Here is a 23,668-nt window from a genome sequence, read left to right as displayed (position 1 = left end):
CTATATATTGATGTAGACCTTAAGGCAATTGTTTCCCATGTCCTCTTGTTCTTGTTCTATCTTTCTTGCAGATTTCTCAGCAAGAGTGCTGCAATTATGTAATTCAATTGACTCCAAACTACAAATTTCTCCAAAATCTTTTGGAATTTCCTTAAGGTGTTTGCATTCCTTCAGAACAAGGCGATTTAGAATTGGGAAGTTATCACTGCTAGCTTCCCAATGCTCAAGATTTATGTCGCGAAATAACAAAAACTTTAGGCTTTGGAATTTGTCTTCATCACTCAATCTCCATACATCACCATCGGCTGCATGATCTTTAAGTTTGAGCTCTTCAAGATTTGGCAACATCACAAGAGTTGACATATCTTTCCAAGGAAATGAAAACCAGCCAGCTAAAGTCAGCTTCTTAAGTGATATTGGGAAAGACTGTTTGATGGAGATCAGTTTCCGCCCAGACCAAAAACAGTAGGTGACACACTTCAATGCTTCGAGTTTTGTTAAACTGGACATATCAATGAGGCGATTGGCCCTATCCAAGGTTGTCAATAAAGGTGTATTTTGGATGATCAATCTCTTTACATTGGGAATGTTAGAAAAGATTTCATTTGTACAACTGGAGAAAGAGAGATTAGAAAGTTCCTCTACATTTGGCATCCCTATCACAAGATGCTTATTTAGGATACTTTTTCTTCCAGGACTAGGTAAATAGCTGGCTTCCCCCATATGTATACACCTCAAGTTCTTCATCATCCATATCTTCTCTGGTAAAGTTGTATAACCATATTCTCTCTCATATATTAGAGTTTGCAAATTCTGAAGCTCTGCAATTGATGCAGGAAGATTGCCAATACATCGAATTTGGAGATATCTCAGATGAAATAATTTTGTAATTACAAGTGGAAATGAACGAAAACATTCATATCCATGGAATACGGCCAATACCCTGAGAAGCTTGAAATGGGAGAAAGCTTCAATGTTTACTCTGAACATAAAGTCAGGAAATAAGTAGATAGATCTGGCATTTGATGGTAATAGATTGCAATGATCAATAGCTGAGTAGCCGCGTTTTTTTTTAAAACTGAAATGCTTCTGTGCAGAAACAGTTGAGACTATGTTAGTTGTCTCAACATACATAAACTTTGTCAGTTCAACTTCAGTCAAACAGAATTCACGCAGTAGATCGTGCATTCCATATGCTTTTATCTCACCATTGAATCTCTTTTTTCTAACCATTATCAAATTCCTGCTGATAAGATCCTCCAGATAATCTTCTGCCACTTCAGCCAAGCTTTTATCACATTCAGGCCTCCTTATAAAACCTTCTGCGATCCATAATTGAATCAATCTCCAAGTTTCAACTTGATAATCCTATGGAAAACCACCCATAGAAAGAAAGCAAGGTTTGAGGTAATTAGGCAAGTGGTGATAACTCAAACCGAGCACTCCTAAACATTTATCTGGATGACTAGAAATGATTTCACCTAAGGTTCGGGCAACATCCATCCAACTTCCTAATGTCCTGGACACTTTAGAAAGATGTCCTGCAATCACTGAAATTGCTAAGGGTAGTCCTTGGCATTTTTCCGCTATTTTCTTTCCAATTTCTTCCAACTCAGGAGGATGACAATCATTTGGTCCAAACACCTTATCACAAAGTAACTTCCAACTTTTTTCTAAATTCAAGAGTTTCATCTCATGAGGGCTAATAGGATTTGCATACATTGCTACCTATTTTTCCCTAGTAGTCAATAAGATTCGACTCCTATTGTTCTAATCAGGAAATATACCTCTTATGCTATCCCAAACATCCGTACTCCAAATATCATCAACAACAACAAGGTATCTTGGACCCTTTAGGCTTTTCTGCACCAGGTCGGCTAACTCATTGTCATCCTTTACACCATAATCTTTTTTTATGTCAATATTTGTATGCTTTGAAATGCAATGTAAAGCCTCTAACAACACATTTCTTCTTCCAAATTCTTGAGATATTGTAATCCAAACATGAATGTCAAAATGATACCTGAGTTTTAGATGATCATAAGCTTTTCTAGCGAGTGTTGTTTTGCCAATGCCACCCATGCCTGATATTGTGACAATGTCCAGATCCGACAACTGTCCTGTCAGTCTTTCAACTATTATCTCCAGGTCATCATCAAGTCCGTGCACGATATCATCTTCCAAATGTTGCAGCGTTGGGTTGCTAATCAAGGAATCCCCATCAGATTCAAGAATTTGATCATCATGAGTGCTTGAGGTAAACTCAGAAAAAATCTCCATCACTTCGTTCTTTTGTGTATCGATTTTTTCAACAACTGAAAGAAAATTCTTGGGTAGTAAACTTGTAGGTGTAATTCCAAATATCCAGCCCAAGTCTTTCATGATTTGATAAATCGTCAGCCCAACAACATCTTCTGTATAACTAGCAGAAGCTCTTATTTTTTCCTCCAAAGATTTGATTTTTTCTGGATCAAATCTACTCTTGCTAGCTTCTTCAACAACATTTTGAAAATATTCAGCAGTAACAAGGGATTCGAGCGTTTTAACCATTTGACCTTGAATGAGTTCTGGATGGCTCTGGTGAAGTTGCTCAAGAGTTTGAAGAAGAGAAATTACAGCTGTATAAGCTGCCATCAAATTAGTACTCAAAATAAGAAAGTAACACAAAGATTTTCACTTGAAATACCCTTCACAAGATCAAAAGGATAGAGAGACTTGAAAACTTAGTATCACAATATAAAAAATTCTCAGCTTTCTCAACTGTCTTTCTCTCAATCTTTAATCCCACAACTTGTTGTATAATACCAATTAATTTATTTCCAACACCACCTTATCATAGTGTTTATCCCCAAATTAGCTGACTTAACTATTAAAAGAAAAACAAAGTCAGAGGAGTAGGTTTAATATAATAATTCTCCCATCCATTTTCATTTTATTAGTGTTTGATAAGTTGATATAAAGATATCGAAATAATCAAATGAAAGTGGATGGGAGAATTATTATATTACACCTACTCCTCTGACTTTGTTTTATTTTAATAGTTAAGTCTGATAATTTAGGGATAAACACTAAGCTAAGGTGGTGTTGGAAATTAATTAAATGGTGTATACAGCAAGTTGTGGGATTAAATATTGAGAGAAACATAGTTGAAATAGCTGAGTAGTTTTATATTGTGATACTAAGTTCAAATCTGTGTCCTTTTGATCTTGTGAAGAGTATTTCAAGTGAAAATCTTTGTTTTATACTTTCTTATTTTGAGTATTAATTTGATGGAAGCTTATACAGCTGTAATTTCTCTTCTTCAAACTCTTGAGCAACTACAGCAGAGCCATCCAGATCTCATTCAAGGTAAAATGGTTAAAACGCTCAAATCCCTTCTTGTTACTGCTGAATATTTTCAAAATGTTGTTGAGGAAACTAGAAAGAGTAGATTTGATCCAGAAAAAATTAAATCTTTGGAGGAAAAAATAAAAGCTTCTGCTAGTTATACAGAAGATGTTGTTGAGCTGACGATTTATCAAATCATGGAAGACTTAAGCTGGACATTTGGAATTACGCCTACAAGTTTACTACACAAGAATTTGCTATCCGTTGTTGAAAAACTCGATACACAAAAGAATGAAGTGATGGAGATTGTTTCTGAGTTTACCACAAACACTTATGATGATCAAATTCTTGAATCTGATGGGGATTCCTTGATTAGCACTTCTTCTAGAAGCAACCCAAAGCTGCAACATTTGGAAGATGATATCGTGCACGGACTTGATGATGACCTGGAGATAATAGTTGAAAGACTGACAGAACAGTTGTCGGATCTAGACATTGTCACAATATCAGGCATGGGTGGCATTGGCAAAACAACACTCGCTAGAAAAGCTTATGATCATCTAAAACTCAGGTATCATTTTGACATTCGTGTTTGGATTACAATATCTCAAGAATTTGGAAGAAGAAATGTGTTGTTACAGGCTTTACATTGCATTTCGAAGCATACAAATATTGACATAAAAAAAGATTATGATGTAAAGGATGACAATGAGTTAGCCGACCTGGTGCAGAAAAGCCTAAAGGGTCCAAGATACCTTGTTGTTGTTGATGATATTTGGAGTACGGATGTTTGGGATAGCTTAAGAGGTATATTTCCTGATTACAACAATAGGAGTCGAATCTTATTGACTACTAGGGAAACAAAGGTAGCAATGTATGCAAATCCTATTAGCCCTCATGAGATGAACCTCTTGAATTTAGAAAAAAGTTGGAAGTTACTTTGTGATAAATTGTTTGGACCAAATGATTGTCATCCTCCTGAGTTGGAAGAAATTGGAAAGAAAATAGCGGGAAAATGCCAAGGACTACCCTTAACAATTTCAGTGATTGCAGGACATCTTTCTAAAGTGTCCAGGACATTAGGAAGTTGGATGGATGTTGCCCGAACCTTAGGTGAAATCATTTCTAGTCATCCAGATAAATGCTTAGGAGTGCTCGGTTTGAGTTATCACCACTTGCCTAATCACCTCAAACCTTGCTTTCTTTCTATGGGTGGTTTCCCAGAGGATTATCAAGTTGAAACTTGGAGATTGATTCAATTATGGATCGCAGAAGGTTTTATAAGGAGGCCTGGAAGTGATAAAAGTTTGAGTGAAGTGGCAGAAGATTATCTGGAGGATCTTATCAGCAGGAATTTGATAATGGTTAGAAAAAAGAGATTCAATGGTGAGATAAAAGCATGTGGAATGCATGATCTACTGCGTGAATTCTGTTTGACTGAAGTTGAACTGACAAAGTTTATGTATGTTGAGACAGCTAAAATAGTCCCTACTGTTTCTTCACAGAGGCATTTCAGTTTTCAAAAAAATTACGGTTATAAAGCTATTTATCGTTGCGATCTATTACCATCAGTTGCCAGATCTATCTACATATTTCCTAATTTTTTGTTGAGAGTATACATTGAAGCTTTCTCCCATTTCAAGCTTCTCAGGGTATTGGCCGTATTCCATGAATATGAATATTTTCGTTCATTTCCACTTGTAATTACAAGATTATTTCATCTGAGATTTCTCCAAATTCGATGTTATGACAATCCTCCTGCATCAATCGCAGAGCTTCATAATTTGCAAACTCTAATATATGAGAGAGAATATGGTTATACAACTTTACCAGAGAAGATATGGATGATGAAGAATTTGAGGTGTATACATATAAGGGAAGCATGCTATTTACCTAGTCCTGGAAGAAAAAGTATCCTAAATAAGCATCTTGTGATAGGGATGCCAAATGTAGAGGAACTTTATAATCTCTCTTTAACCAGTTGTACAAATGAAGTCTTTTCTAACATTCCCAATGTAAAGAGATTGATCATCCAATATAAAACTTCATTCAGAACCGGGGATAGGGCCAATCGCCTCATTGATATGTCCAGCTTAACAAAACTCGAAGCATTGAAGTGTGTCATCAATTTATCTTGGTGTGTGCGGACACTGTCTTTCCCAACATCACTTAAGAGGTTGACTTTAGCTGGCTGTCATAATTTTACTTGGAAAGATATATCAACTCTTGTTATGTTGCCAAATCTTGAAGAGCTCAAAGTTAAAAATCATACAGCCATTCGTAATGTATGGAGATTGAATGATGAAGACAAATTCCAAAGCCTAGAGTTTTTGTTATTTTGCAACGTAAATCTTGAGCATTGGGAAGCTAGCAGTGATAACTTCCCAAATCTAAAACGCCTTGTTCTGAAGGAATGCAAAAAGCTTAAGGAAATTCCAATAGATTTTGGAGAAATTTGTAGTTTGGAGTCAATCGAGTTACATAATTGCAGCACTCTTGCTGAGGAATCTGCAAGAAAGATAGAACAAGAACAAGAGGACATGGGAAACAATTGCCTTAAGGTCTACATCAATATATAGCACTCAATGTAAGTTTACATTTCTCCAAAAAAAAAAAAAAAAAGGTTTCATTAATCATACTAATAATTAGTCCATCTTTGCAACATTTTACTTACTTGAACTTACAGTTATGAATTCTGCTTTTATCTTGAATATATGCAGGGGACTGATGCTTATTTTGAGGGACAATCTGACAGTATAAGTTTGTTTGAAGGTAGGTTCTCTCTGAAAGATAGACTCGGATAGGAATAGAGGATAGAAGCTGACAACAAGTATTCTCCTCCGGGCTTAAGTTGTCTTCAAAAAATACAACATTTTCTTTTATGTTATTATCCTTTGTTAGATTTTGTTTTAGGAACAAGCATGTCTTGCCAATTTGTGAAATCTCTTCAACTAATTGTTGCGCAAGATTTGACATATATGTATGTAAAGTAATATTTGATCTATATATATATACAATATAACTTTTTAGCAAAGGGTGATGATTGTAGTTCCGACTCTACAAGAAAGTAGGTTTTTGTGTAGAATCATATGATATATGGTAGCATAGGAAAGAGTAGAGAGATCTTTCTACTCTTTTTCCAATTAGTCCATAGGAAAGAATTACTACACTAGTTAGGTAAGAATCGGGAGTAGAGTGGTTACGAGTTCTACAGAACCTAGTAGCTTTGGCTCAAACTCTATATACATGTTTAAATCTGGTGATTGCATTTGCACTGCACCAGGTTTCAGATCTGCACTCAGCTGTGTTTCCTAAACTCACCCGAGTCCCTCAGGTCCCAATCATGCCAACAAGTCTCGAAACATAATACCAACCTATCCCAGGCCTCATAATTTAACATGTATTCTAGGTTACCAATGAATCCTTATTAAGTAAAGATGAACAGATTGTCCAACTACTTTTTACATTGTCTTTACATAAAATTTGAACTCTATTTTCATTACTGTACAAATTCCCATAATATCTTGGAGAACTGGTACGATAGAATTATCGATTCTTCTCTTAGAAAAATGTTTGCTAAGAAATTTAGGTCAGTCATAAATATACCATGAAGGTAAGGCAATGTAATCCTGAATTGTTAAGTCACAGGAATCAAAAGGGTGAAAGCATTGTGTCATGTAGTACCTCTCTTTAATCATCTGGTGCATATCCAATAGACTGAAAACATGGTAAATTTTTCAAAGTAGCCAGAACAAGAAAAACATAAAAACAGAAGATTGTCAAGTAACAAAAGAAACTTCAATCTTAAAGTACTATCAGACTCAATATCAGAAATGCTCAAAATTTACCAAAACCATGTAGTACTACATCCAACAATAACTAAAACCAGACCCAAAAATAGCAGGAATTACATTCCAGAGTACTAAGCGGCAATGGATGGCTTAGAAGCTGCAGAGAGTCTAGACCTCTTCTTAGCCAAACTCTCGCTACGCCTTTCTCTTTGTTCCTTCAACCTTGAAGCAAGAAGCTTCTGATAATCAGCTGCCTCTGACTTGGCCTTGGCAATTCTCTTCTTCTTGTCAGCAATTCTTGCCCTCTTTCTTTGCAGAGTCAATGGTGTCACGAGCCTCTGAATCTTAGGAGCCTTGCTCGCATTTTTCCCTGTTGCACAACGCATCATAATAGCATTGAGAACATGTCCAAACTGCTATAATTTGAATACAGAATAGACTAGGGACCTGATGAGTAGCTATAAAGGAGAAAACTCACCAGATTTGGTAGTGAAATTTCTGCGGTAGGTGTTGACATACTTCCTGACATCATCTTCCTTGGAAAGGTTAAAGAGCTTTCTGATCTTTGAAGCTCTCTTGGGTCCTCTCATCCTTGGTTTCTCAGTGTCAGTCAGTCCAGGCAGATCATTCTCACCCTTTTTCACGATAACAAGATTCAGAACAGAAAGGTCAGGGCTAACAATGCATCCACGGACAGATTTCCTTCTGCGCTCACCATTTCTCCTACCATGTCCCCGGAAACAAGGAGTACCTATTTTATATAAACGAATTAGATAGTTAAACCAAAAAGTTATTCACAGCAAATAGGCACCAACTTTAAGAGAATATCAAGCACAAGTACCTCGGTACAGCAAAAGGCGAACACGGCCTGGAGTTAGAACTCCCTGCTTCATGGGGAAACCTTGCTTGTCACATCCTCCCATGATCTTGAACACATAACCCTTGAACTCCTGCCGTCATAAGAGCAACATTTTTCGAATAAACTCATATAAAGTACCACCAAGAAAGTTATAGAATATATGCACCAGAAACTTACCTCACCCAGGGCATCTCCGCTGACCTCTTGGGAGATCCTTTTGTCAAAAAAGGCTCGACTGCATTTCCAGATATTAGGTTAGATAACACGAATATAAACTACCTAAGTGGTGTGCAAATGCAAAATAATGAGCATACTGAAAAATGCAACATACAAACTGCAACAAAATCTATTAACAGCTACATACCAAGCTAAAACAGTTACAAGTAATCACTGTGCTGTCAATGACAAAAAAATACACAATTCAATTTGTAATGCAAGGAAATAAACTGTAGATACATGTACTAACAGACAGAATAATTGAAATATTTTAAGTGTAATGAATAAAGTAAAAGAACATGTCAACCAAGTTCAACCGATGTAAATTGCTTATTCTTATACTAAAGTATTGATTTCTAAATTGTACTCAGTGATACATTCATAGTTTTTCAAATTTAATATAACTGTCATTTGTATTTATAGTCTAGTGATGCTTTCAAAAGATAAAGCCCATGAGCACATACATATAGATTCCATAACTATTCGTGTCCAGCTCCAACAACATAAACAAATATCCTCAAGGTACATCATCTTGTGAAAGCAAATCAAGGTTTCCAAGCAATTACCAACAGTGGAACAATAGCTATCATTCTTCAAAAAAGTATACCACCATGGACCAAAATTTTTAGGCCAGACTTCAGTCAATAATGGCTTGTTTGGGTGGCTATTTTTTTAATCAATAACTTGTTGGATGGTTGTTACTCAATATTCATAACATATTGTATTGTTTTGTAGAGACAACATTTGAATAGCTTGATTCATTTGATGTGGTTTTATTGTTTGGTTTGATTGTATCATAAGCTAAGTTGCTCGGACTCTCCAAAATTGTCGCCGCACCCATGTCGGATCCTCCAAAAATGCACTACTTTTGGAGGATTTTATGAAGAGTTTGGGCAACTTAGATAGTAGGTAATAAATTTATGAACCTTGTGAATATTAGGTTTATCAATGCTTATTATAAAAATAAACTACAAAACATCATTTACCAGATTTATAGCTACTTATTACTTGTAAATATTTCAAGTTGTTAAATTCAAGCAATAAATAATGACATTAACCAAAAACAAAATGGAAAACCCAAAATCAGCATAAATAATGTAGATGGAGAATGATACAAGGGATACAAGAAGGTAACAGCAAACAATGCAGAAATTTGAGGTGGATATGTCTAATAGGGAAAAGAATGGAGCTGAATTGAAAAAATAGCGTAATAGAAAAACATAGCATTATGAAAGAAATATAACATAACATTGGTAAATGGTAACAAACACCCAAACCGAACACATACGATTAGATAGAACAAGCGGACTATCCACACGATACATATAAATCAAAGAAGCAGAAACTATTTTAAGCATTAAGCACGCAAGGCCAACTGTTACTATCAAGCGGAATTCATAACGTTTGGTACTTTAAGCCTTTCAAATGGATCATGAAAGGCTTAACGAACATAATACAATTACTATCTCAACAAAACAAATCTATATAATTCCTTTTCTAAAACAAAGCGAAATCGAAAAACTTCATATTAGAAGATAAACACTATAGTAATAGTAGTAGTAGTGGCATTATTAATAATTGCTATAACAACGATTATACAAACAAACAGAAAATGAAGAAGGATACAAACTCAAATAAAAATGGAGATAAGATGAGCTAATTACAGTTTCTGGTCATCGTCAATCTCGAGCTTCTTCTGGCAACCAGTGGTCGGATTTGCAATGTTGAACTGCAAAACAAAAACACACAAAAAAATCAAAATGCATATATTGAAAACCAAACATATACATACATAGCTTATCTAATCCAATCAACAAAAGAGAAAAAAGCTGCGGTATACCTTCATCTTCGGAAGGCGGCGAAGATGAAAATGAAGAACAAGTAGGTGCCTTTCTCTTCTTCTCTCTTAGGGTTTTGACAGTGAACAAACTTTCATCTCATATACTCTACTGCTACTTTTTTGGGCTTTGGGCCTATTCTCATCAACAATTTGTTTTCATAATGGGCTTTTTAGCTTTTGGGCTATTTGTAGGGCCTCAAGTCTACTTTACGGCCTTTCTGCAGCTAGGTTCTTTTTCGGAAAAAATAAATTTCGCGGGGCAGCCTATTTTGACACCGTCAATTTACATCTGTCTTTTTTTGGAAAAAATAATTAATCAAACTTCAAATACGATATCTGAATTTATGTATGATTGAGGTTTAATCACTTTTACTGAAGCCAAACAAAAATGACTGAATCATACAATTTGGCTGAATGTTAGACAAAAATGATTGAACAACAATTTAGCTTAAATCAAGCAAAAATGATTAAACTTCCGCCATATGTGAATATTGAACTTCACCATATGGACATGAACTTTATCTATTTGAAACTTCAGACACAACGTCTGAGGTCAAAGTTTGTTATGCCTAATTTTAGATCTCAATGTAGGTCAAGTGGGACATGTGCCAAAAAGTTTTTAAAATGAAGATAAATTAAATGACAGCGTCAAAATTAGGATATCAAATGTAATTGAAAAATAATTACTTATTACTATAAAAAATATTCTAGATAAAAAGTTCCCTAGCTAAACCACATAATTAGTTCAAACTCCTATGACGATATATGGAGTTCAAATTTTTAAAGGTTTAAAATCCAAAAATATTTTCTGAAATGTTGAATTATATATGTTAGTTCTAACTCCAGGAACATTTTATTATGTTTCTGTATTTTAAATTGTTTCCTGTTTTAATCTAGGAATATGATTGTCCAAATGACTTTTTCAGCCTGTAAAGTTACCACGAAAAATCTTATTTATTCTATTGAAAATTATTAAATATTCAATGCATATTAAGCCTAAGATCTTTAAGAAACACTTTATCTACCTCCACGGGGTAGTGGTAATGTTTGCATACATACTACCCTCCCCAGATCTCACTTGAGGGGATTTCATTGGATATGCTATTGTTATTTGTTGTACGACTGTATCATATGATATCACAAATTACAGAAAATTGGCATAAGAATTAGTTATTCAACTTTACCAAAATATTTAACTTGTAGTCGGTTTTGACAAAGGTGAGGCCAAGGTTTGTTTGAAGCGACTAAACTTGCAAAACTCTATGTAATTGACTTTGTTACATATAAAATTGAAATTCATGGTAAGATCAATTTCTTCTGTAGAAGTGTTTAGATCACCCCAGACACAACCTAGAAGTCACTTGAGTAAACAATTGGGTACATGAAATGATCAACATGTGGTCAAGTAATCTATACAATCCATCCCAGTAATTATAATACAAATGCAATGACAACCAGCAGCAAAAAAAGCAAAATATATGTCCATACAGATTAAAACAATCATGTACAATTGCAGACTTGGAAGCATCAGATCCACAACGGTGAGCAAGGGCTATGAACTAGATCCACTCTCTGCTGGTATTGTTTCAGTGTTAGTAGCCTCACTGGGAGCAGGGAGTTTCTCGTTAGAAGCTGGGAGTTCTTCAACTAAAGAAGCCCCAGACTGAAAAGGTTTCTTGAATTGCACCAAAATCATTGTCATGTTGTCACATCCTTCACCTCCAGCAGTAGAAGGTGCCAAACACCTGTCCAGAACTCTTTCACATACTGCAGAAAGCTTGCTTTCCTACAAATCAAACTTTCTCCGTCAGTTTGTATTTTAGAGTGTACACAAGAATATTTTATCTCTGGTCTTCACTTTAACGGAAGCCCTAGCCAATGATATGAGAAAGCAAATGAGTTATTCCTATACATTCCAAGGATATTGATGATTCAGTTTTACTGATTCATGTAAGTAATCACTTGAAAGCAATTGAAACACATTGAGCTTCATTAGTTGGGCGAACTCTTTTTGCCTTATAGAAAATAATACTATTTCAAAAAGTGAATGCATGTTTTGATTTTGTTCTATTTATTCACCCATTTCTCAAACATTATAAAAAATCAACAGCCAAAACGTTCAGCTACATGGGACCACACATACAACAACAACAACAACAACATACCCAGTGAAATCCCACTAGGTGGGGTCTGGGGAGGATAGAGTGTACGCAGACCTTACCACTACCTCGTGGAGGTAGACATGGGACCACACATGAACATAATAATCTGTATATAAGCACATAATACTAGCTAAAACAGAAGCCTTTAATACTCTATTAATATGCAAATAAAATGTCAGATAGTACAGGTCCTTCATTATTGCTTTACTAATTTACTATGCAAATGTTTACAGATTGCCACAGAAAAATTAGTGGAAACATAATTCGATTTGTCTCTCAGGCTTTTGCCACTTTTAATAGCAAAATGGTATCATGTAAAATGCAAACCTTTTTTTCTGTGAACTATTCCTATATCAGGCTTCACTAGTTGCAATGTCATTGTTATGTACATACAACCTTCCTGAAATACGTACCTTCTGACATTTTTCAGCATTGCTTTTTCTACTTCTATATATATATATATTCACCTTATTTTTTACTTCTGCTTCTATTTGGTATGATTATGGCATAAGATGAGTTTAAATGGAGAAATACGGTGAATGAGGATTTAGCTGGCCCGGACACCACGGTCGTTAAAAAGTAATTAAAAAAAAATATGGTCAATGAGGATTTATATAGCTGACTGAGGTGTAGTTGTTGTAATTTCTAATTGTTAGTCTTAGGCCATTGATACCTTCCAGAAACCATAAATATAATTAACTTTAGATGACTCAATTATCCCATTATTTAATAGCTGACTTCCCAAACAGGACTTTCATCAAAAGTTCACACCAATTCAAATGAAGAAAAGTGTGCTCTCAGACTGACCGACTTCAGCTGCTCGTGTATAAAATCCACCAATTGCTGGCTGGACATGCAGTCCCTGAGAAGAAACAGACGCACAAAAATCAGATATGTAAACAAAAAAATTGTTAATATGAAATCTGAAAATCAACCAAGTAAACTATGAAGAACATCTAATATTTTTGTTTTGAGTCCCAAATATAAAAGAAGAGTCTAGAATGCATACCATATACCATCACAAGCTAGCACAATAAAATCATCATCATCGCACAACTCAACCTAATCAGAGAACAGAGCATATTAGAACATGTTTTTGAGAAAGGTAAAATTAGCAACATTACATGTTATCAAAGGAACATAGGAAAGAGCGCAGAGGGTGGGTGGCTGGGAGTTGAAGGCAAGTAAGAAAGAATCAATCAATCAATCAATCAATCCTCAACCCCAAAAGAGTTGGGATCAGCCGTATGAATCATTGTAGACTATATATATTCTCCTCTTTTATCTCAATATCAGCTTTATATTATGATTTTCATGCAGAAGTTAGAAACACACTTTAAGGGATAACAGAAGATAGCCTAGAGGCACATGTAAAGAAAAAGCTGTTATTTAGTGCCTTGTTGCTTCTTGGCCCCAGAAAGAGTAAGATATGTTGCCAAACAAACAAGAAAAATTGGATCTGACTTTCTTGAGAAACAGTCATGTCTCGAAGTTATCATTAGAACAAATTGTGTGATATATGAAGAACTGAAGGAACGTACAGTGTTTATATCTGGATTAGCAGTTACAACTTGCTTCTCAGCTGGCAAAAACTTGTTCTGCTTGAATTCCATGTCACCTGCAATTAATATAAAACGAGCCAAATAACATTAGTAAAGTTTCAAACTGCTTTTTCATGGCAGCTAGCTTTTTAATAGAATATTAAAGGTCCACAACAAACAGGAATAATACCTATAGCTCTTGCAAGATTTAGACTTCCATTCACACGTCCTGCATGAATAAAACCACCAGCTTTTAAGATTCTCTCTCTCTCAACCTCAAGATCAGGTTTATGATCCCTCGATAAATTGTATGCCTGCAAAAAGGGGACATATTTGATATCCGTCCTTTATATTCACGTTAAGGTTTAAACAAGAAAACTTTAACATTACATCCTATTGAAAATATACGCATCCAAATTGGGGCCACAAGACTTGACCCAGAGATAGCTAGTGCAAAGACGTGGCATGCTGGGCTAGTACAAAAATAACTTTAGACACAAAAAAATCCACTTTCAGAGGAGAAGAAACATTCTATTAAATATCTAAAAGATGGCACATTACCTGGCCCTTCCTTGAAATGACACAGCGAGAGTCACCAGCATTTGAAACAATGAGTTGGTTCTCTCTAAGGATTGCAACACAAGCTGTGCATCCAGAAGTAGGTCCAGAAAAATCAGAGTGAGGCCCCTGGTATCAATATCACAAACACTTAGCCACAAACCAATTAAACAATGTCTACAACAATAGTGATGTGCAGATGGGGCGAGGTGACATGCTGAAGTACTATATAAGTATGTACAATTTCAGGGGAATGATCTCATTACTACAGCTTTGCCCCATTTCTAAAAGTAGCAAGTGTTCAATTCAATCAATCACTTATTGAACAGGATCAACTTTGATGCATGGTTCCAACCTCTTAGTTTAGAGTAAGTATCCATTTTTAAACTTCCTTCCCTTACCTCTAAAAGGAAGCATTAGTAAGAGTACAGTAGTCCATGAAAATTGTGAAACTAACACTTGGAAAGCTTTAAATATTCTCAATTAAATACCCCAATCTCCATTTCAAAATGGTTTTATCAACTGAAAAGATAAAAAGGAGAGACAGGCACGTTATTTTATTTCATTGAAACTCAATATCCTCGAGCACAGCAGGTACCTCCTCAAATGCCCAATCATCAACATGGTTGTTTCCATCACCATTTTTTGGAGACCAAATAAGGCCCTCTATCATACCCGTGAACTTGTTTAATTTATCCCCCAGTGCAGCCAGCTCTCTCCATCCTCTCTGACCGCGCATCATCTCGTCCATTCTGCATCAGGAACAGAAAAATAACGTCTCATAACATACTTTGGAAGCATAAAAGCAATTAATGATTTCATAGTGCAAACGACATCCATGCAGATGTAGCGCAAGGTAGGGCATAACGAAAGGAAAATATGTGTATAGGCGATGATACCAATCAGTTGGGATTATTTGGACATGTATGTTTTACTTTTATGCAAAGTGGATCACAACAAGTCATGTCATTAAGATTTAAGGTTAAATGGGGATCATAAGATCAAATGGTTTCCAAAAGTGTTATAATCATTTTGAGACATACTAAAAAAATGTGTGCCACAAAAAATGGATGGAATGAGTACTTCTTACCAAATTCGAAAATATGACAATACAATGCCACATCAGTTTTCCATTTGTTTGGAAATGTCAAGGATTTAATATGTTAAGTGATGAGCACCATCATAGTACCCGTACAAGCTTTCAACTTGTGGGAAAAGAAATATAAGGAATAAAATGCAATTTCCATGAAACAGGACTTAAACATATCATCTATCAAATACAAAATATTAAATTATTAGTATATCCAGTGAGTCAGCAAACAATTCAAGTAATCTAACCCAAACAGGAGTGAGTCATTCTCAATCTATTCCAATTTTAAACCAGAAATATCAAATGCACAGAGCAAACTTAAGAGTATATAGATCAAAGTTGAAAATTACTACAACAATGAACACCACTAACATTAACTACTATGTAGCTACAAGGAAAGTAGTGTATGTTTTCATGAATCCCTCCTAGTAGCCTTCTTATCCCGTACCAAAAAAAGATGCTACTTGAAAATGGCCCATGAAAACATACATGCAGAATCAGTCTCTGTTTAAATAATTAAACATTAAAAGAAAGTAAATAATTCAACACTAAAAGACACCCATAGAGTTATCAGGATGTTATATAGTCAATTCTAGAACCCAAAGCCTCAAGCAATTAACCTGAAAAAGGCTTTCTGGACCGAAGTTCCTATATCACCATGTAAATATGCTTCATGCTTGAGCACTTGTTGATGTAGATACTTGGCACAGAATTTAGCAACAACTTTACCTGTAATTTATGAAATGTTCAATTATATGGTTAGATCAGGAAGTCACAGAAGTAGTTGCTTAAAATGTTCTTCAAGAAGCTTGATTATAGTAGCAACCTTATCTTTCTAGAGCAGGAAAAGTATCAAAGACTAAAGTGTCTACTGTTTAATAAGCATGAATAAGAACTTGGATTTGAATTGGTACTTTTGGGGATATCGAAGCTTCTTTAGTAACCTCTATTGCATGAATTAATTTCAAGCCTGCCAGATCAAATCTATTGCAGTTACATCCCTAACACCACCATATAAAACAAAGAATAGGGAGTACATGCAGGCAAGGGTCACAGATAATACAACTTATGCCAAGCAAGAATATCATTCTAAGACCTCCAAATTTACAACTCTCAGGCTCACCTTCACAAAGGAACATTATGCGAACAATCATAATCTAGCAGTGGAATCACCCACAAACATGAAGAATCACATAAAACAGTATAAACTAAATGAAAGAATAGAACGTAGGAATATAGTAGACCCATGACCAGATTTCAATTCTAAAGAATGTAGCTTCAGAGGGGACAAATCATCAGTTATTGAAGGAATGAAAAGGATAGATGTTAGTGTCATCAGTCATGCATCAAGAGTCGATATCCCCATTGAAGGGATATTGCTTGTTCAAGCAGACATAAATATTATCTATATGATCAAGTCATAGGACAAACGGCATCAACTCGTCCAAACTAACATTTCCCGAACTCCTACTTGAAACCTGTTAAATTAGGTCTTAGGCCTAACTCACACCCCAAAAGTTGGCTCAAAGGGAGGAGGATTGTCCAAGCCTTATAAGGAATCCACTCATCTCATTAACCACCAATCTGGGAGTTTTGTCATTCTTTAACGCCCCACCTCACGCCTAGTGCTTAGCATCTGGTGCATGGGCAATTTTGATTTTTGGGGGTCCCAACATTGGGTGAGATGCTCGTTAAATTAGGCCTTAGGCCTAACTCACACCCCAAAAGCTAGCTCAAAAGGAGGAGGATTGCCCAAAACCTTATAAAGAGTCCACCCATCTCATTAACCACCAATGTGGGACTTTTGTCATTCTTTAACAAAACCCATAAACAGGTTACCAAAGATTCAAGTTCACTGCTCAAATAAGAGAAGATCCTGATACAGTCATAACACGTCACCTTGAGTTTATTTCTGAATAAACATTCTCCTAACTATAACTTCCAGTTTTGAACTATTACCTAAATATCTACCACAGAACACTTCAGTTGCCTCATTGAATACCCAACCTGATGATATCGGAAGGTCCTATCTTACTTTTCCTTTTTCCCCTTAATTGACCTTGAAGTATCCTCTTTCCACCCACCCTGAAGAATTGCAATAGCTTCAAAATGTAAAGTGTCTTTTGATGTATTGTGAAAAAACATTTGGGAAATGTGTCAGCAAAAGAGGACAGTGAAAAAAGCAAAAATGAAAGCACAAATTGCTATTCAATGTTCATTTTTGCAGAAGAATTGATGATTTTTTTTATAACCAAGAAATTCACTGAGGGATGACTGGAAACTCAGAAGATAATGGGCCCACCCCTATACCCGTTCCCACTGAATTACAAGGCTTTGGTAATAGCAAGGTTTGAACTCGTGACATGCGCCAAAGCCACACATCACATGTGGTGCTCTTACCACTGAACAAAGCCTAGGGAGCAATGGTTTTGATGAATTTGATTGGTGTTAGTGAAATGGGAAAGAAAGGAAAAAGATCAACTTGTCATTTCTGTTGTGCATGGCAGCATATGTGGTAGAATTTAATGTTATTCTAAGAATTAATAAAGAAGGAATTATTTTTGGGAAAAACTCCTCTCAATTGTTTGCTAAAATATCCTCAGTCCATATTGTCAGCTTCAAACCTTTTGAAACCCCATAGTTCAGCAACAGAGTAATAAAAGCAGTCACATGTGTATTTCCGTTGCCCAATGGTTAGATACTCAGTTTGGCTAATCCTACTAATAAAGCTGTGAACCCTTTTCCTTTGGCTCTGCAGCTATGTGGTTTGCGCTTTGGTCTTCTTCCTTCTATCTCTTTCACTTGCTCGTCAGTTTTCTCTCTCCCTTTCTCTTCAAAATTGTTAGAATAGGATTATGATTGTAAAAGGTATCCTATATGTAAAAGGATAAGTCAGCTCCAGGCAATGGACTACTCTTCGAGGATCAAGCCCATGAACAGATCGTTGGATATACAGATGCGGATGGGGCAGGAACACCATCTGATAGACGTTCTACATTTGGATATTGTGTTTTAGTAGGAAGTAATTTGGCATCCTTGAAGAGTAAGAAACAGAATGTGATTGCTTGATCTAGTTCAAAAGCAAAATATTGAACAATGGTTGTAGCAACTTGTGAGCAGTTGGATCAAACAGTTGCTCAGAGAATTAAAATTTTGGAGAAATCAGTCAGATGAAACTTGTGTAATAATCAAGTGCCACTTTATATTGCAACAAATTCAGTATCTCATGATAGGACTAAGCACATTGAGATTGACTGTCACTTTAAAGACAAAAGATACTCCCAGGAGATACTGTTACAAAATTTGTGAAGTCAAGTGATCAACTTTTAGATATTTTCACCAAATCCTTCACTGGTCTTCATATTAGTTACATCTGTAACAAGGTCGGTACACATGACTTATATGCACCAGCTTGAAGGGGAGTGTTAGAATAATATTAGGATTTTATACAGTGTCCTACATGGAAAAGGATTGTAGTGTATATTATATAAATAGGCTCAATGCAATAATGTAGAATACACAATTTAATAATTCTTTTCTGTTATGTTTGTTGGTTAGCTTCTTCACAAAGAGTTTCTCTCCGATTTCAGTTCTTTTCACAGCATCTGCCTTTTTCCCTTCGAGCTCCAACAAGAACCATTTTTTCATTCTAAAACTTCTGTTGGCTAAGCATGAGACACATGGTACAATTTGTTCAGGTTTGTTTTTAGCTTATTTGCAGTTATTTCATGTGAAGTTCTGTTTAAGATGTAGCAATAAGCCAATAACCATATTTCTTTTGTCATGTTGTGTTTAAATGACCCTAGATTGATTTTTCTCACAAAATTTCGATTTGCTACTTACTGATTTTTTTAATAACCGTAGTGTCCAGGCTAGCTTGTGTGCACCTCAACTAATTCTATGTGGCCTCTGCTACCTACCACTAGCACAAGTATGGGGTAACTTTGTCCACCAAGGTTTGGACAAATGGGAAGAAATCATCTAGTGTTTCTGCCTACACTGGAATTAAACCAATCCACTATTTGATTGGCTACTTACTGTTGTAAACGCATTTGAGTTACAGTTTTCTGAGGAAGCATATGCATGTCATGCTTTAGCCAACAGAAGCTTATGAAATTAAAAAGAGAGAGATCTTGCTGAAGCTCAACAGGAAAAGACAAACGCCGAAGGAACTGAAATCATAGAGAAATTCTTCGTAAAGAAACTATATAACAAGACATTGAAGAGAAGAGGAGAGAGAAGCTCACGAGAGTGAGTACGAGAGAGAGAGAGAGAGAGAGAGAGAGCTGGACAGCAGAAGACCAAAGCTCAGTCAGAGACTGCACAACGGGGAGAAAAAGTTTCATTGCCCAACAATAGACTAAAACCCTTCTGTTGTACTAATCAACCTGGTATTGAGCGAAACACCATTATTTCAAGCAAGGATCCCAGATTGCTCGAAGTTGTCCTGAAAAAAAACCGTTTATTACTTTCATAAGTTGAATCATCACAGATCTACACAAGAAGTTGGCAAATTACCAACTTCTTCTAAACGGAAATCCACCACCGGTCACTTGGGATCTACATAATCACTCAAAAGTTGCAAGGTACCATTATCACAAATATTCCACAGTGCAATTTTCTTAAAATTAATAACAAAAACACTAAAACGATAATGTATTTCTGCCAAGTTCAAACGTATGGCCTTACTGACAAAAATAGACCTGAAAGAACGTAAAAGATATCTATTGCAAAATGTCACCACATCCCACTATATAATGCTTGATGCATACGAACCATGATTTCATGGCTCAACTGTCCAGATATGAGCTATTGTCAAGTCTCAATACCTAAGAGTTCCTTACTGCTCGAAAAAGAAAACAGGTTCCTACACGAGGTAAATACAAGGAACACAATACAAATTATGAAAATACAAGCCTGTGCTCCAGGTAAAATTTCCTTAGCTGCACCAAATCATTTTTTTAATTTATTATATTCCTCTGTTAGCTAAAGACAAGTTTTCCCAAGCAACAATGTATAACATCCCAATAATAACCCATGTACTGACAACATACATACCTCCGTGACCATCGTAGACACCAAAAAAGGATGTTGAAGTATCCAAATCAGGTATTGCTGCATGCTAAACAAAGGAAAAGGACAAAATGTTAACTCATACACGTTGGATTATTGATAACTAAAACACTATGATAAGACAAAGACTAAGAACATGTATCAGATATCTATGTCAATGAAAAGAATATATTAGATACTGAAGGCCACAATAAGCATGTATTAGCTACTGAAGGCCATTATAAGCATGTATTATATACAGAAGGCCACAATAACATGAACCATATGATGTAATATTTAAACTGATACAAAGCAAATACCATAATCTGAGTCTATAACAGTTCCAACTCTTATCTGTAGTGCGATTTTAGAATACTGAAGATAATTTTACCTTGACTAGAATTAATCAAATAACTTGAGCCTATTCTCTTTCACTGGAAGATTCTGCCAGCTTTCTTTGACTTATTTATTCTTTTCTATTTTTTATATTTTTGAGGAGGAGTCTAAACCGACACGTGAGATGGACTGCAGATAGATCATTAAGAGGATGAAACATTAACAAGCATAATGAACATTGTGTAGTTCCACTACCAAAGCTTTCCACTATGTAAACGTTTTATTAGTCTTATACTGAAGTTGTAGGCAAAAATAAAGGCAAGTTTGTCAAGACTCCTAGATGACCATGGTAGTATATATCAGTTTAACTTCATATCACACGTGAGGAGACCAGTCAGCACTGAAGATAAACCAATTCTACAGCTCAGCATGATGAAATGACTAGAGAAACAAAAGTCAAACAAAGTTTAAACAAGTCACATCGCTCAAGTCTGAAAGTGAACAAGCAACTATAAACTTCAACACATGCCCTATGAACCGTTTAGACAAGCCAAAATCCTTACTTTTTCCCAGATAGAAAGCTGTGAAAATATAGTATGTGTTTTTCCTCTTGGACATTTACTCTTTTATATTGTGTCATCAAATTAAATAAAAGCAAGCAAGTTATTTCCATTCCACAAATTACATCACAAAGCATACAACTAAAGTAAGTGGCAGGGATACTCACAGCATCTTCCATTGTTGCACGCCATCCTTGCATTGATGATAAACCATATTTTACCCTATCATTCCCACCATCTTCTGAGAATTTCTCTGTTTTGGGGGAACTGAGGTATATACCCATCACTTTTAGCTGAAACAGAGAGAAGCATGACATAGCATTAAGACAAACACAGCCAAGTGGAACTTATAATGGGAAAATCATAGGCAGTGAACTTTTATCACCAAAACCACTTAGAACTAAGAAGGAGAAAATCAGAATCTTCTGGCCAAACATCTAATTTGGTAAAAGCATATATAAATCTTAGTAATGACGTATACAAACAAGTAACAATCTAGCGAAAAGATACAACTGAAGAATCACGAAAGCAAAAGATGAAAAAGGAAAAGAACTCATCTTGAAAAGAAAATTACGCTAAGAATGCCTAAAGATCATTCTCCAACTACTTCATGTGAAGAACTTTCTGATGCAGAAGGTTTCGTATAAACTTTCATGCACAGAAGAGGAACCAATGGTTCCAGATTTCCTCGTGCAAGAATATTATAGAGAACATTAACTATTTTTGGATCTTACCTCCAGACAGAAGTTCATTAATTTCCATCTTAAGGGAGATAATTTCACCTGGAGAAGAGAATGGCAGCTCACTGTCTACACTTTACAGGTGAGTATCACGTTTACTGGCTGGGATGAATGTCCAAAAGTGTCTTAACGGCAGCTCACTGTCCACACTTTACAGGTTCAAGCATCACGTTTACTGGCTGAGATGAATGTCCAAAAGTGTCTATCTTTGCCTAAATAAATTTGCACACAAGCATGCACATGTTTTGTTGGAATCTGAAGACACTTATAGGCAAAATCCAGTTTAGATTTGAAACTATGTGATTCAAGGAAGAGGGTTGCAGTATATTGATTGTGGTAGAAGCTGTGGAGAAAATACCTTGACTCTATGGTGAAATTCTATCAAGTGAAGGAACTTCCTTGGGCTGATGGTCTCCATAGTGGAATTCTATCAAGTTGAGGTTCTGAAAAAAGTAGCTTTAAAAAGATGGAAGAGCTGGATCTCCGGGAGGAACATGGGTGCCCAAAAGGAGCGGAAATTGGGAAAATCAGTTTTACCTTGTCCGAAGACATTCTTGGGGAAAAGAAAGTAGAATTTTGTGACACAAAAGAGTCAGCAAAAACGACTCCCTCTGCCGCATTATACGACACCATTACTATTAGACCGTAAAACAGATCTTGCTTTGACTATGATCTTTCAAAAGTTCTAAACCTATAATCATTAAACTTGTGCTTTGTAGTATATTTTGTAATTTTTAAGATACTTTAAATAATGAATCGATATCCAAATTGAGGTCGGAAATTATATAGATATTTCAAGTTGCAAACTCAAAATCCGAAAACGAAAAAGACACCTATGATCCTGCAAATTGGGTATTTATAATTTTCAAATGTTACTCCACGATACTTAATACTTTTATGGATAAATCAATCGCTTCAAATAAGAGCTGCAAGAGGACTCTTGCGAGGTGAGCACTTATGTCCACTTCTACTTTTCACTGATGACGACGAAAGGATGCCAGCCTTCTGAACAATGTTGTTATGTGAACTGGCTAAAATTGTTAAAGAATAGGTCTCTAGTACAGCTCATCTTTTTCATTCTTGAAACTCTTATTTTCTAATGATACTAATACCTTTTGGGAAGCCTCAGATTCTCAATTAGATGTGCTTCTTTCTTTTCCGTTTTCAAAATGATAAGTCTCGATTTGTGTCTGTGTGTTTGTGTTTTTTTTTAATAAAGTGACAGATTTGACTAACTCGATTTAGGTGTGTTAGAGTCCTCTGGTGTGTTCTGAAGCTATCAGGGTTAAATATCATCTAGCTAACAGCAAAACTGAAATCCTACTGGATGGATCTGGATTGCTTAGCCAGTCTACTTCGATGCTCAGCCCCATATACCTTTCCGGTTCTTGCTCTAGAGCATCTTTAAAGCCTATATCAGTTTGACATGCAATATCAGTAAAAGTCAAAGAAACTACATTTGTCCACAAGGGGGAAGACAACGTCACCCTTTCACTGTTCCAGCTTCAACTGTGAAACAACTTGACAAGATCAAGAGGATCTATCTTCAAGTAGGTTGGTTAATGATGAATTTAAATACCATCTCATCAACAAGTG

At 35.8% G+C, this 23,668-nt stretch overlaps 3 protein-coding genes and 1 pseudogene across 3 annotated transcripts; 1 reads left to right on the top strand and 3 right to left on the bottom strand.

The window, feature by feature from the left end:
• Positions 1 to 2,634, bottom strand: LOC125826090 (putative late blight resistance protein homolog R1A-10; annotated as a pseudogene).
• Positions 2,635 to 3,269: 635 nt separating this feature from the next.
• On the top strand, positions 3,270 to 5,906 carry LOC125826089 (putative late blight resistance protein homolog R1A-10). Its single transcript, XM_049505390.1, has one exon. It carries the CDS (start codon positions 3,270 to 3,272, stop codon positions 5,904 to 5,906), a length of 2,637 nt encoding a protein of 878 aa, XP_049361347.1.
• Positions 5,907 to 7,079: 1,173 nt separating this feature from the next.
• Positions 7,080 to 10,161, bottom strand: LOC125826119 (40S ribosomal protein S6-like). Its single transcript, XM_049505422.1, has 6 exons — positions 10,034 to 10,161; positions 9,858 to 9,922; positions 8,155 to 8,212; positions 7,960 to 8,068; positions 7,597 to 7,869; positions 7,080 to 7,488 (listed from the first exon to the last, which is right to left on the bottom strand). The coding sequence occupies exons 1-6, from the start codon at positions 10,037 to 10,039 to the stop codon at positions 7,250 to 7,252; spliced, it is 750 nt and encodes a 249-aa protein (XP_049361379.1). The 5' UTR covers positions 10,040 to 10,161; the 3' UTR covers positions 7,080 to 7,249.
• Positions 10,162 to 11,321: 1,160 nt separating this feature from the next.
• LOC125826128 (probable protein phosphatase 2C 60) lies at positions 11,322 to 21,622 on the bottom strand. Its single transcript, XM_049505434.1, has 10 exons — positions 21,500 to 21,622; positions 20,443 to 20,506; positions 16,005 to 16,113; positions 14,893 to 15,046; positions 14,298 to 14,423; positions 13,927 to 14,050; positions 13,737 to 13,813; positions 13,205 to 13,257; positions 13,003 to 13,057; positions 11,322 to 11,819 (listed from the first exon to the last, which is right to left on the bottom strand). Exons 1-10 carry the CDS (start codon positions 21,614 to 21,616, stop codon positions 11,586 to 11,588), a joined length of 1,113 nt encoding a protein of 370 aa, XP_049361391.1. The 5' UTR covers positions 21,617 to 21,622; the 3' UTR covers positions 11,322 to 11,585.
• Between the last annotated feature and the right edge of the window lie 2,046 nt (positions 21,623 to 23,668).

This window comes from Solanum verrucosum, unplaced genomic scaffold, assembly GCF_900185275.1.
Source record: "Solanum verrucosum unplaced genomic scaffold, falcon-dt-bn FXZP01000060.1, whole genome shotgun sequence".
Lineage (NCBI taxonomy): Eukaryota > Viridiplantae > Streptophyta > Magnoliopsida > Solanales > Solanaceae > Solanum > Solanum verrucosum.
This window is presented reverse-complemented; position numbering and strand designations above follow the sequence as displayed.

Excerpts from the sequence above, each read along its gene's own strand:
- LOC125826089 (XM_049505390.1), top strand. The coding sequence starts at position 3,270 with ATGGAAGCTTATACAGCTGTAATTTCTCTTCTTCAAACTCTTGAGCAA.
- LOC125826119 (XM_049505422.1), bottom strand. Across the intron at positions 8,213-9,857 it reads ATTGACGATGACCAGAAACT|TCGAGCCTTTTTTGACAAAA; the intron begins GTAATTAGCTCA and ends CTGGAAATGCAG. Across the intron at positions 8,069-8,154 it reads GCGGAGATGCCCTGGGTGAG|GAGTTCAAGGGTTATGTGTT; the intron begins GTAAGTTTCTGG and ends TTATGACGGCAG.
- LOC125826128 (XM_049505434.1), bottom strand. The coding sequence starts at position 21,616 with ATGGGTATATACCTCAGTTCCCCCAAAACAGAGAAATTCTCAGAAGAT. Across the intron at positions 13,814-13,926 it reads AAATCTTGCAAGAGCTATAG|GTGACATGGAATTCAAGCAG; the intron begins GTATTATTCCTG and ends TATTAATTGCAG. Across the intron at positions 11,820-13,002 it reads TACACGAGCAGCTGAAGTCG|GAAAGCAAGCTTTCTGCAGT; the intron begins GTCAGTCTGAGA and ends TTTGATTTGTAG.